Below are 13,270 nucleotides of genomic sequence, written 5' to 3' on the forward strand. Positions count from 1 at the left end.
GGGGTGGAGGTCAGAGCTTGGCCACCCACATGGCTGACTGCGGGCTGATTGCAGTGGCAGAACCGGCTCTAACCTCCCTCCCGCCCGTGGCCGGGTCCTGCTGGAGGGCAGACCAGGGGCTGTCGGGCCCGGGTCTGGGTGGGACCGCTGGGTGAGGGAGGCCCCCCCACAGCACGGGGCATCATGTGGAAATGACCAGGAGCTGTTGCTGTCTGAGCAGGAGCCACCTGCAGCCCGCTTCCTATGGGCCCGTCCTCTCGCCCATGAACAAAGCGCACGGGGGCGTCAACAAGCTGCCCTCTGTCAACCAGCTGGTGGGCCAGCCCCCCCCACACGGCTCAGCAGCCGGGCCCAACCTGGGGCCCATGGGTGAGTGGCTCGGGCAGTGGGGGCATAAAGTGGGTAGGGGAGGCCCTGAGGGTAGGTCCGGCTCCAGACCCAATTGCCCAGCTCAGGGCTCCCGACGGCTTCCTCCCACCAGCAGCTGCTGTCCACGGATGGGTGGCACAGCCACAGACAGTCCCCCTGTCCATTCCCTATCGTGGGGAGGTCAGCACCGTGCTAGCTTCCCAGTTGTGTGGGGCGGGAGACGCCTGACCCGGCTGGCTCTGACAGTCCGGCTTGCCACCTGCTAGGCCCCGGAATTCTCAACAACCACGGCCACGCCCTTCCAGCCAGCAGCGAGATGAATGGCAGCCACAGCGCCCAGTCCATGGTCTCGGGGTCCCACTGCACCCCACCACCCCCCTACCACGCCGACCCCAGCCTGGTCAGGTATGTGGGCTGCTGGGCAGCGTGCAGCTGTCTGCCTGTCCTCACGCCCGTCCACTGTACCACCTTGAGAATGCACAGAGGTAGAGGAGAGGTCAGGTATGAGCATGCAACAGGTACTCAGGAGAAAGCACAGCACACAGGGGTTCCCGGAGGGACCTTGGGCGGGCAGGGGTGCCGGGCCGGCAGCAGAGCGCCACTCCACCCCGCACTCTCTCCACAGTTTCCTGACCGGACTGGGATGTCCAAACTGCATCGAGTACTTCACCTCCCAGGGCCTGCAGAACATTTACCACCTGCAGAACCTGACCATAGAGGTAGGACCCCGCTCACAGACCAGAGCCCAGCGCCCGGTCCCAGGGCAAAGCCGGCCTCCACTTTCTGGGCCCGTCACTCTGTTTCCGGTTCTCACGGAGGGAGGGAAGGTGGGGCAATCTGGGAAAACCCTGCTTCCTGAGACCAAGCCCGACCTAGTCCCTCACGTCTGGCTTCTCACGGAGTCAGCTGCGAGGCCGGCTGTGGCTGGACGTGATCCCGCCCGGGGCCCCGGCAGCTAGACCACTCACAGACCCAGCAGCCTGGCTATTCCCAAAGCCCGGAGAATTGCCAAGGCTGGAAGGGCCTTGGAGCTGGTGCAGCTCAGGGTCACTTAGACGGGGAGAAACTGAGGCCCACAGAAGCCAAGGCACTTCCTTGCCGTATGCCCACACCCCTTATGGGTCCACCCCCTATGTGTCCTGGGTTCAGATGGTGCCAGGAAAGCAGCCTGGGCACCACAACCAAACAGCAAGGCTAGTCTCTGGCCAGACAACAATGCCAGCACTGAGTCCCTCCTAAAGTGTGAGAGACCTCACTTGCTCGTAGCCTGGGGCCCCTGGGCTGTACCACTGTCAGCCAAGGGAAGCGCAAGCCTGGAGAGCCCAAGAGATGTCACAGGGGAGAGCCCAAGAGACGTCACAGGCGTCCCAGCTCAGTAGCCAGAGCCTCCTCAGCCCCTGCTCCCCAGCCTGTTGCTCGGCCCCTGCCCAGGCCCACAGGCCAGAGGTGAGGGCTCGTCGGAGGCACTGGGGCCAGTCGCTTGGACGGCAGCCGCACCACGTATCCACTAATGCCCTCCCCGACCCCGTTCCTCACTGGCCCCTGCTGGGCTGGTCCAGTGCATATTAACCGCCCCTCACCAGTGTCACCCCTGTGCCCAGCATGGTGGGGGAGGGCTGCAGGGGCTCAATGATCTGCTCTGGGCCCCACGGGCCATGCCAGAGAGGGCCTCCGTTGGTCACTCTGAGCGTGGTCAGGGTAGCAGGACACAGAGCCCAGGAATGACTTCACCCCTACACACACATGCCCCTTCTTAGCTCCCCAGTGCCCAGGAGTGCAGCCTTGGCTGCTGGCTTCACTGCCAGGTCACAGCTGGGGGGCGAACGGGGACCCCTGGGCAGGGCCTTCAATGGTGGCCCGCCCGTGGCTCTTGCAGGACCTCGGAGCCCTGAAGATCCCGGACCAGTACCGGATGACCATCTGGAGGGGCCTGCAGGACCTGAAGCAGAGCCACGACTACGGCGCCCAGCAGCTGATCCGCTCCAGCAGCAACGCCTCCACCATCTCCATCGGCAGCTCCGGGGAGCTCCAGCGGCAGCGGGTCATGGAGGCTGTGCACTTCCGCGTGCGCCACACCATCACCATCCCCAACCGCGGGGGCCCAGGCGGGGGCTCGGGACCTGATGAGTGGGCCGACTTTGGCTTTGACCTCCCGGACTGCAAGTCCCGAAAACAGTCCATCAAAGAGGAGTTCACGGAGAGCGAGATTAACTGAGGGGCCGGGAGGGCACAGCCCGGGGTTCACGGGACCGTGGTGTGGTATCGACCCCGAGAAGCCTTGTTGTGTCTCCTCTTCCTGTTTGTCGGAGACTGCCTCGGGAGGCAGGCCGCAGGCTGTGTCTGGGGAAGAGGCCAGGTCCACCCTGCCGGCCCCTGGACGGTGGGACTGGCGTGCCGGGGACCGGAGCCGTGCCTGGGTGTGCCATCCACCACGGGCCTCAGCCTCCTTAGGGCTCTGCTGCTCTCAAGCGAGGTCCTTCGAGATACAAGGACGGCCTCTGCTGATGGACTGCCAAAAAGTATTTTTTGATGGCTTCTGGTTCCTGGCAATGAGCAGCTCGTGATTGTATCTAAAACACGTTTATTTTTGGGTCAATGCTCCAGACCCTGTCTCTGCCCGAGGTGGGTCCCTCTGCTGGACTTGAGGGTCCGTCTGTCTCTCACACTTCAAAACACTGCAGCTACCTTCCACTTCCTGCCCCGAAAGGAAACCCAGAACTTCCCTGTAATCAGGGACTAGGGGGGAATGTGGATGCCGCGTGCACGGTCCCTCCCCGGAGGCAAGGAAACTTCTGGTCAGTTGCCACCAGCCAACACTCAGGCCAACACCACTGGCCACAGCCACCTCTCTTCGGTGACCTTCTCAGCACAGGCATGGACAGCATGCTCCTTAGATTACTGGAAATTGTCTATTTGATAAAAATGATACCCTTTGTACTTGATGGGTCAACTTTTATTTTGCTTTCATTCATAACATTCCCTTCAGGGTCCAACCTGCTGGCATTCCTGGCTTCTCAGGTCTGTATAAACAAGCTGGACTGGGAAAGCAGAGGGCAAGCCAGGTAGGGGTCACTGCTTGCCCCCCAGATGCTGTGTGGGGCCATAGAGGGGAACACTCTGTCCACCGTCCCAAGTGGACGGCTCCATTCTCTTGGCCACATCGGCAAGTTGAGCATAAGGCAGAGGGTGGCCTTTCTTGGGCCCCAGGGAGAGTCCCTCCCAGGCGGAGGGGGCTGTTGGCAGCAAAGTGCACCCGCCGGGGGCTCGGAGGAAGGCCTCGTGCTGGGAGGGCTCCTGTCTTTCCATCCTCCCAAGGATGGCACCTGGGCAGGGGGAAGGATGCACCATCACGAGGCACCCCAAGGAGTCAGCGTGCTGGGGGCAGGCATGGGGCTGTTTTCATTTGCAAGGAAACTCATGAGCCTTTGTGGCCAGACACTGTGGCCACAGACCTGCTGTCCAGGGCAGGACACAGGCCACAGAGAACTGTGGGCGATGGGCAGTGAGGCAAACCCCGTTGCTCCAGGCAGGCAGGGTACAGACATACGCCTTGGGTGCGGGCCGCATGGCGCTTCCTGAGCCCAGCCAGCTCCCGGGCTGTCCTGAGGGACGTCCTGATGTCCCCAAAGAAGCAGGTAAGCCTCCAGGCCAGGGGAAGGTGTAGACACGGCCCCCGTCACCCTCCGGGTTTGTTCTTGCTGCTGTGAGCCCCCCAGAACATGCCTTCCTCCGCGGGAGGCGGGAGGGACTCCAGGCCGCACGTTCGGAGGTGCCCATTCTGGACTCCAGCTCCGGCCCTCTCCACGCTGGACGGAGTGGGTGGTACAACACCAGCTCCTTCCCTACGGTGTTTCTTGTTTCACAGCGTTCAGAGCCTGGCCTGCGGGGCACGGGAGCCCCCCAGGCTCTGCGCCCGTCCCGACTCAGTGAACGAAGCCACAGCCAGCGCTACCCCAAGCTGGCTCTCGGGGCGTCTCCAGACCAGAGTGCACCTCGGAAAGTCGTGCCCGGACAAGTCACCAGGCTACGCTTCCATGAGAGCAGTTGGTGCTGACGTGAATGGCTGTGTCTGGGATAACGCACCCCCCCCCCACCAGTGCCCTCCCTGGGGACCGCCTGCCCCCGCCCCGCAGCCAGGGCTAACCGGGTTACCTTGCTCACTAGCCAGAGCTGCCCGCGCACACGGGGGGCTGGTCTCCGCAGGGTACCCACCGCGCTAGAAGGCTGCCGTCACAGGGCCCGTGGACCCACAGCTACTGCCGGTTGTGTGCGACTGCCCACGCCCCCATTCTCTCAGGTCACCCCACACCGAGGCCGGGGAAGGTACACCGCTTGTGCCATTCCACAGAGGAGCAAACAGGCCACGTCCCGGGGCTCAGGCATCAATGCTGGGCTAGAGTCCAGTACTCGATCCAGTGGCCACACGCTGGGGCTCCCCCGGTGGTGCCCCCTGTTCCACCCCGGGTGCTGGGGCCCCATCCCCCAACTCCCTGGGGTCCATGAACCCTGCTGATGTGGCTGGCCCAGGCCCAGGTCTCCGTGGCTTCGTCCCCGAGGTGTGCTCCCGTGGGTCCGAATCCAGCAGGGAATGCCACGGGGCCCCACCATGTGCCCCGGACAGGGTTGGTGTGGGGCAGGAGGAGCCCCCAGACATGGAGGGCGACGGGAGGAGGTCATCCTCCCGTGGGGACCCCAGGTGGCACATGCCATTGTGGAACCTTTCCCCCACGGTGCTGGAGGACAGGCGGCTCCGGAGAGCGCAAGCCATGGGAATAAAGTGCCCTGCTTAGGGGAACGTGCACATTGACAGGAGCAGCAACCGTAGGTTCGGAACTCCGGTTCTGCAGAACTCAAAGGTCAGGAGCACAGAAACCTCTGGGGGTGGGGGTTCGGCAGCCGTGAGGAAGCGGGAGCAGCCTGGAAGGCGAGGTCCTGCGTGTCCGCCCCGACGCTGCTGCCAGCCTCTGCCCGGCCGGCCCGAGATGCCCACCACCGTGGCTGTGCGCGGGCCGAGGCCAGGGCTGGGCTGCTGGGGCCGGACCGGGCAGCGTTGCAGATGCAGGCAGCCGCGTCGGCGTCCGTAGCCTAATGCACTTTAACGCTCTAAGGTGAAAACCAAGCACCACCCGTGTTTTTAATGTAACTGATGCTTCTTCAAGCAGTATTAATGGATCTATTCCAATGATATGAACTTTTTTTAGTAATGTAATCTTGGGAAAATGTGTTATTTTTTTAGCTGTGTTTTGGTGGGAAATTTTGTTTTTGTAACATAATAAAGCGCACGTTCTGAAGGCTGTCTCCGAGTAACTCCGATGAGGAAGGCGACAGCACGCGCGGGCGGCTCCCTGGTGTTCCCTGGGCTGAGGCTGCGGGCACCCATGTCCTCACACCGCAGCGCCCCGGAGCTCAGCGCTGCCTGAGTCACTGCAGCACGGGGGCACGGGCACGGCTGTCCGCACAAAGCCGGGTACCCTCACAGGCCTGATCTCGGCCTCAGCCCCCCAAGTGCAGGCCCATGACCCCTCATCCAAGCCCTGTGGGGACCAGTGACCTCAACTTCAGAAAGGTCACACGGGGCCCGGGGAGACCATGAACACCCTCCCAGCTGCCTGGAGTCAAGCTCGTTCACGTTTCTCTGCAAAACTTAGAACACAAAAGACACAGCAGAGAGCTCACGTCTCAACTCAGGCCTGAGGCCATGTGGGCTTCACTTCTGTTCTTCCAGTTCTTGGCCTTCTGGAGGCTTTCACGGACGCTGGGATAGCTCCATAGGGACAGCACATGCAGGCAGGCCAGGAGAGGCCAGGGGGGACCGGGAGGGACCAGGAGAGGCCAGGAGGAGCCAGATGGGGCCAGATGAGGCCAGGTGGGGCCAGGAGGGACCAGGTAGGGCCAAGTGAGGCCAGGTGGGGCCAAGAGGGGCCGGGAAAGGCCAAGAGGGGCTGGGAGAGGCAAGGAGGGGCCAAGAGGGACCAGGAGGCACCAGGAGAGGCCGAGAGAGACCAGGGTGGGGCCAGGAGAGTCCAGGTGGGGCCAAGTGGGGCCAGGAGGGGCCAGGTTGGGCCAAGTGAGGCCAGGTGGGGCCAAGTGGGGCCAAGAGAGGCCAGGTGGGGTCAGGTGAGGACAGATGGGGCCAGGAGAGGCCAAGTGAGGCCAGGTGGGGCCAAGAGGGACTAGGTAGAGCCAGAAGTCAGACGAGGTCAGGTGGGGCCAGGTGTACCAGCCGGAGCCCCAGCCACACTTTTCTGGTTGGCCCCATTCACACACTCTTCCGAGCAAAACCTGCTCAGCCCTTCCCCTAGAGTCATCTTGTGTTGCAGGCCCCACTGTGGAGGGCTGAGCAGATGTGCCCTCACCCCATCACTGAGGCCTGCCTCAATCCAAGCACACTGACACCTCTGGACTGGATGGGAAACCAGGACTCGGGTCGTAAATAACAGCAGCCTCTGAGGAATGACCACAGTAATGCTTCTCAGCACAAGGGCACTTTTCCTATCTTCCTTCAGAAACATCTTTTTTAAAGAAGGGTCTGAACAACAACAATTACTTTCAAATATATAAAAATATCTCCAACATGTCTGCTGTGTAACACAAATAGATAATTTGGGTTTAAAGCAGACCTGCCACTTTGCAAGGCACTCTTGTCCTGGGAGCATCCCCATGACCACCGCACAGCTTCTAGAAGGAAACGGGGAGGCCTGGCTGCACATTCCTGGCCACCCAGGAGAAGGGCGCCCACTCCTCTGCCCGCTGACCTCCGAAGATAGCCTATATGCTGGCACAGATAACAGATGGGCCTACCTGCACGTCAGGATAGGTCATCGTACCACGTAGGAGGTGCTGTGCCTGACTGAGCCGCTCCTGCCCTGGCTCTCTCAGACAGCCACTTGGTTTCTAACTACGCTGCAGCTGCCCCCCAGAGGCCCAGGGAACCCTGCGCCTGCCTCCTGCACCTGACACTGAGTTTTGAATATGCTCCAGACCCTCAGTGCTGCTTCTCCTGAGACAGCTTGCAGGGTGCACCCAGGTGACCCTACACGGCCATGACCTCCAGGGCCCCATGCCAAGGGGGCTCGTGCCAGCAGCGCCTCTCTGTGCACCAGGTCCCGGCCCCAACCTCCGTCTCCTGGCTCTGCTCCCACACCCTTAAGGAGCTGTTACACCAGGAAGGAAAACCCCTCGGCTGCCGAAAGCTTCCCCTCCCCAGCGTCCAGGGAAGGGGGAGCGTGTCACCGTGGACGTGCCTCTTGGTAACAGCCCCTGTGGTGAGGCTATCAGATCCCTAGCTGGGTCCCAGCTTTGAGTTTTGGTGTGATTCGTGGCGCTTCCGTCTGGACCACAGAGGCCTCAACTATTCTGTGTAACAGGTCCACAGCCGATGGGCCAGCCCACCCAAAGGGCCCTAACAGCTGCTCTGTGGGGATTGGAAGAGATTCCCTGGATACAGTGTGTGTGCACAGATTCTGGGCAAAGACTAAGACCCCAAATGGAGCTTGATAATCTTCTCCTGGTTAGGGGTGTGGAGGCCACAGACCTCCAGGGCAGGTACCGAGGGGGCCTCTACTCGACACCCCCAGCCCTGGGCCAGCATTACTGCCCCTGTCCACTTTGTGCAGGGACGTGTGACTTCACCGGATCCCTGGAATGGGGAAGTCACTGTCATTTTACACGCTTTGGAACTAAGACATTACAGGCACCAGGGCATAGTCACGTAACCCTGACGGGGCGCCTACTGGATGGCGTCTGAAACATGTACAAGGTGGACGATCGCTGAGATGGTGCCGAGGCTGAGGCCCACACCCGGATTGCACTTTCACATTACAAATGGCAGATCTACTGCACTGACTAGAACTTGGAAGGAAATCTTGTAGAAAGTCAGCAAATCCAAGTTCTTCCTGTGTAACTTCCCCGACCTTGAACGGTTCTCAGATGGTGTCTGCAGAGACACTGTTTGCCACCCAGAGAACGCACACCTGAGGGCAGCATGGTCAGGCCAGACTGGAACTCAGTGATCTGTACCCAGAGCAGGACCTGGGACACCCTACCTACTAGGACGCTTCTGCCCGAACTCTGGCACCCTGTGCCGGGATGCCGGTTTTGTTGGCAACCAGCAAAGGACCACGGGTGTCTCTGAAATAATAATCAATGTACAGGAAGATCACCCTCAAGAATGACAGTTCCTTAGAGCAGTATTAGAACCAAGGAATGGACCCTAGTCATCAAAGTTTGGAACACCTGGCTCCTGGTCACAAAGCTTAAGAGAATGAAGATGAATATGTCTTGAGCTCTCACTGCACAGGAAATGCCATCCTAGGGGATCCCTGGGTGGCTCAGCGGTTTAGCGCCACCTTCAGCCCAGGGCGTGATCCTGGAGACCAGGGATCGAGTCCCACGTCGGGCTCCCTGCATGGAGCCTGCTTCTTCCTCTGCCTGTCTCAGCCTCTCTCTCTGTGTCTCTCATGAATAAATAAAATCTTAAAAAAAAAAAAAAAAAAAGGAAAAGGAAGTGCCATCCTGGTGCTGTTCCTTTGTGGCTGTTCCTTCGTGTGCACACTGACAAACGTGAAGCCAGACCATGTGAGAGTGTCTCTCTAGCCCATCAGAATGAAATTCTGGTTTTTCCCACTTGTCCCTGGTGGGTGACCCACAGCCTCTGGCTGTGCAGCACTGGCAGGCATCCCAGCTGACCATCACCCCATGAGGAAACTTCATGCTGATCACAGCAGTACCTGCATCTTCTAAGGACGCCATATGTGGGTGAAAGGATGGTTCAGATGCTACAGAAGTTAATTGTGGCAAATTGCAAAACTTCTGATACTCAGAAAGGCAAGTAAATTTTCTTTAAAAATGTGGCCCCAACTTTATAGCAAACAGAAAAGTGAAAGAAGATAGGAGCTATTGGCTAGTGAAGCTGGCGACCAGAAAAGGAGCACAGAGTGGAGTGGCCCCCTGGGCTCAGCACCCTTGGAGCGGCACCCACCACGGGGAGGCGCTTGACCAGCAGGAGCTACGAGGACAGCCCTCACAAAACTCTCCCGCCACCTGGCACAAACCTCCAATAAACGTGCAAATAAATGCTTTCTGCAACCAGATTGCAGAAGCAATTTAAAAATTGCCTGTTGAGGGGCAGCCTGGGTGGCTCAGCAGTTTAGTACTGCCTTTGGCCCAGGGCCTGATCCTGGAGACCCGGGATCGAGTCCCGCGTCGGGCTCCCTGCATGGAGCCTGCTTCTCCCTCTGCCTGTGTCTCTGCCTCTCTCTCTCTCTCTGTGTCTCATGAACAAATAAATAAAATCTTTAAAAAAATTGCCTGATGATCAATAAATATGGACTGTCAGATAGACACATCTGCAACATGACAGGGCCACCGAGGCAGTCGTGGGTCAAATTCGGGCCTCACCACCCTCCTTGTGATAAACTGCCACCTGGATTAAGTGTCTTCTTTACATAAGGGATTCCTAAGTCTGCTAAAGCAGCAGATGCAGAAGGCCAGTTAAGAGAAACGGACAGAAGTGCCACTACTCTGGCTGCAGGGAGCAGGACCAGAGCCCCCTGGGGACTCCAAACTGCTCCCACCAGGTGAGGCCTGATAGCAGTGCGGAGCAGCCAGCACCACCCGGCAGATAGTACCCTTTAGAAGGAAAAACGAGTCCTTGAGTTTGCTAAAATGTTTTCCAATGGAACCTAAACCCTCTTTCCTGCAGACACAGTGGGTTCACATTACTTGGGTTCCGTATATAAATAAAGCACAGGGGCTTTCTGTGGTGGGAACCACTGAGAATATGTAGACAGGCATAAAGGAGAAACTAAGTATCGTTTGTAATCTCACTAGGGCAGGAAAAACCACAGCTGATCCTTTGGAATGTGCATTTTTAGCCTCTTCTCCCATGGGTGCACACACACACGTACACACACACGATGTATGTTCTGCTCTGCGGGGCCTGGAGTATGCATTCAGTTTTGTTCTCTACTTTCCCCCAGCTTGATGCTGCCCTCTAAGCACTTCACTGTGTCCTCAGAAATCCTCCCTAAGTAATGACCCTATAGTCCCCTGCGGGGACTCACCCCACGTCAATGCTGGGGCCGGCCTCCAGCCTAGCCTGCTCCCTAGGCTGGTGTCAAGAGGAACACTCTGGCGGATGTGCCCGTCTCCACCTCCGATGATCTTCCCAATATGGGTGCCTAGAGCTGGAACTGTCTGCGTCAGAATGCATGGACCGCTTTAGGCTCTTTTTTTTTTTTTTTAATTTTTTTATTTTATTTTATTTATTTATGATAGTCACAGAGAGAGAGAGAGGGGCAGAGATACAGGCAGAGGGAGAAGCAGGCTCCATGCACCGGGAGCCCGATGTGGGATTCGATCCCGGGTCTCCAGGATCATGCCCTGGGCCAAAGGCAGGCGCCAAACCACTGCGCCACCCAGGGATCCCCTAGGCTCTTGATGTCAATTGTCACATGCTTTCTGGGACAGTGGAGCCAGACTGCCCCCCCGCCTCCTCCCACCAGTGCAGGGGCTCCTCCCGCTGCACCCTCACCAATAGTTCCATATTAGTCCTTCCAAGCAGACCTGAAAAGTGAATTCAGATCTTTTTTTTTTTTTTTAAGTAGCCTCCACACGCAGCATGGAGCCCAACACAGGTCTTGAACTCACGACCCTGAAATCAAGACCTGAGCTAAGATCCAGAATCAGACACTTAACTTACTGAGCCACCCAGATGCCCCATGAACTCAGTCTTAACTGAAACAGTCAACACAGGGCACAGCCAAGTCATTAATATAGAAAAATCGATCCCAAATCATTCAAACAGTTGGCAATGGGCATGGTCAATCAACCAGCAGAGTCACTGAGCATTTAGTGAGACACTCCAGTACCTCTCTGGACACTGGAGGGAGAGCATGAGCAGAACAAATGAGTCCCTCCCCATCTGCTGGCCTGCAGGTACTAGCCATAGTGAGGACAATGACAGAGGAGACAGGTGACACTGGAGAGCGCCGTGAGGAAGACCCAGGCAGGGTCAGGTGCTAAGCATGCAGGGAGGGGACAGGTGGAGCAGATGGCTAACCTGGGGTCGGCAAGAGTCCTGCAAGGTGACATCTGAGGAAAACCCCAACGACAGTGGAGCCTTGAACAGAAGTGTCCAGGTAAAGGAGGGGGCAAGTGTAAAGCCCCGGGGACCAGTGAGAAGGGCTGCAGTTGGAAAGGTGGCATCTACCCAGAGTGGGGGGAGCCTCATCGACTTTCATCTTAGAGGGGTTGCCCTGGGATGAACCCCAGGTGGAAGCTGCCGACAGAGAGGATAAGAAGTGGTGACACAGAGGAGCCAAAGGTGAGGATGGGCACAGGAGGGAGAGTGTGGCCTGCAGGGGCAGGTGCCAGCTCTGGGCACCTTCCGTTTTAGCCATGTATGTGTGTGTACATGCGTGTGTGCGTGCCTGCATGTGTTTGTGAGTGTGCGGACAAGTAGTGGGGACGTGCCCCCAGGACTTGGGGCAGGACGTGGAAACGGGCAGTCAGCAGTGCCGGTGGCAGGGAAAGGCTGCTCTGGGGGGTCATGCAGGACTCGGCCCGGCTAATCCACCTACCGCGGAGATCGGAGCACCAGGATAGGAGATGGAGTAGCTCTTACAGGTTCTTCCAGGGAAGAGCAAAGGGCCAGAGAGAAGCCAGGCCTGGATTTGGCCACTCGGGGTCAGTGGGGAGTTGAGGAGGTGCAGGCAGAAGAGATCCCAGAGAGAATGGAAGGAGGGATGGGGATGATAAGAAAAGAGGGTTCTGGAGGTCCTGCCCCCAGAGGACAAGAAACAGGCAGTCAAAGTGCAAGGGGATGCAAGCCCAGACAAGAGATGGACTGCCTGATGTGGAGACCAGCAGACCCCACAAGACAGTCTTCCCACCCCTGGCCTGGCCTCTCACTCCTCGTCCCAAACACCCACCCACCACCCAACGTCGGTGAGTGTCAGCTGCCAGGTACTTCCACAGAGGGCTTGAGAGACAAGCCCTCAGCACTCCCACTCGGGCATCATCCTGTGGTGCCCCATCCCACGGCACTGGGGTGACATACCTGTCCAGGCCTCCCCACACCCCGACACCTTGCCATCCGCTACCTTCTGTCTGCCTGCCCCTTCCTGCCCTGCCTTCTCCCTGAGGTCATACCAGCTGTCAGCAGTTGCCCTGGTGGCCCCAATGGCCCCTGCCTCCTGGTACTCACACCTTTGTGCAGTGTCCACATTGAACCCAGGGCGGGCCTGGGACCTGCCCCCACCCAAAGAATGCGGTGGGAACACTGTGCCAGGTCAGGGCCCGAGACAGGAGAGACTCAGCTGTTTCCATTTCTGAGCACGTGGACAGGGCACCAGAAGTGTGGCCGCACTGCTGAGGAGATGCAAGGAGAGGCCGTGTGGCAGGGGCGGGCCCTGAGACCATGGAGAAGAGGACCCAGGTGATGGCAGACCCAGCCCAGTGACCCTAGCTGAGCCATTCCAGGCTGGCCACCAGTCCTCTGACTACAGTCACTTGAATGACCACGGCAAGACCAGCAGGACCCTGTGCAGCCCAGCCTGGGGAGCGGAAGATCCCAGGTGGCTACTGTCCAGCGGTGTATCGTCAGCAACAGATAACCCATCCGTTTCTTTGGCTCTCAGACTCACCGAGCCCCTTCTGTTGGGCCGGAGCGCACCCCTGTCCTCCGCTTCCCGGGCTGCTGACAGATGACCTGCTGCTCTGGTGCCCAGCCTGGCTGGGATTCCCTCCTGGACATTCACTGTAACTCAGAGAATGCAAAAGGGCCTGTCACCAAGTAGGTATTTGAGTATCTGTACTGAATAATGAATCTCAAAGTCCCCTAAACTTGGACGGCTTCCTGTATGATGCCTCTTACCCCCCGTCTCAGCTGAGAGATTCA

At 58.7% G+C, this 13,270-nt stretch overlaps 2 protein-coding genes across 8 annotated transcripts in view; both read left to right on the forward strand.

Moving 5' to 3' along the window:
- Positions 1 to 3,306, forward strand: part of TP73 (tumor protein p73) — a 63,210-nt gene extending 59,904 nt beyond the window's left edge. For 4 of the 7 annotated variants that reach the window (XM_025427382.3, XM_035716518.2, XM_025427379.3 and 1 more), the window contains 4 exons: positions 173 to 369; positions 636 to 774; positions 995 to 1,088; positions 2,246 to 3,306. In XM_025427382.3, coding sequence (XP_025283167.3) covers positions 173 to 369; positions 636 to 774; positions 995 to 1,088; positions 2,246 to 2,584 — 769 coding nt within the window. In that variant the 3' untranslated portion in view covers positions 2,585 to 3,306. The remainder of the gene's footprint in view (positions 1 to 172; positions 370 to 635; positions 775 to 994; positions 1,089 to 2,245) is intronic. The other 3 variants (XM_049110521.1, XM_035716519.2, XM_049110520.1) reach the window with 2 other exon arrangements.
- The window catches only part of SMIM1 (small integral membrane protein 1 (Vel blood group)), a 177,610-nt gene that overhangs the window by 130,573 nt on the left and 33,767 nt on the right, over positions 1 to 13,270 (forward strand). The gene's annotated exons all lie outside the window — the stretch shown is intronic.

The sequence above is a fragment of the Canis lupus genome, chromosome 5 (assembly GCF_003254725.2).
Source record: "Canis lupus dingo isolate Sandy chromosome 5, ASM325472v2, whole genome shotgun sequence".
In the NCBI taxonomy this organism is placed as follows: Eukaryota; Metazoa; Chordata; class Mammalia; order Carnivora; family Canidae; genus Canis; species Canis lupus.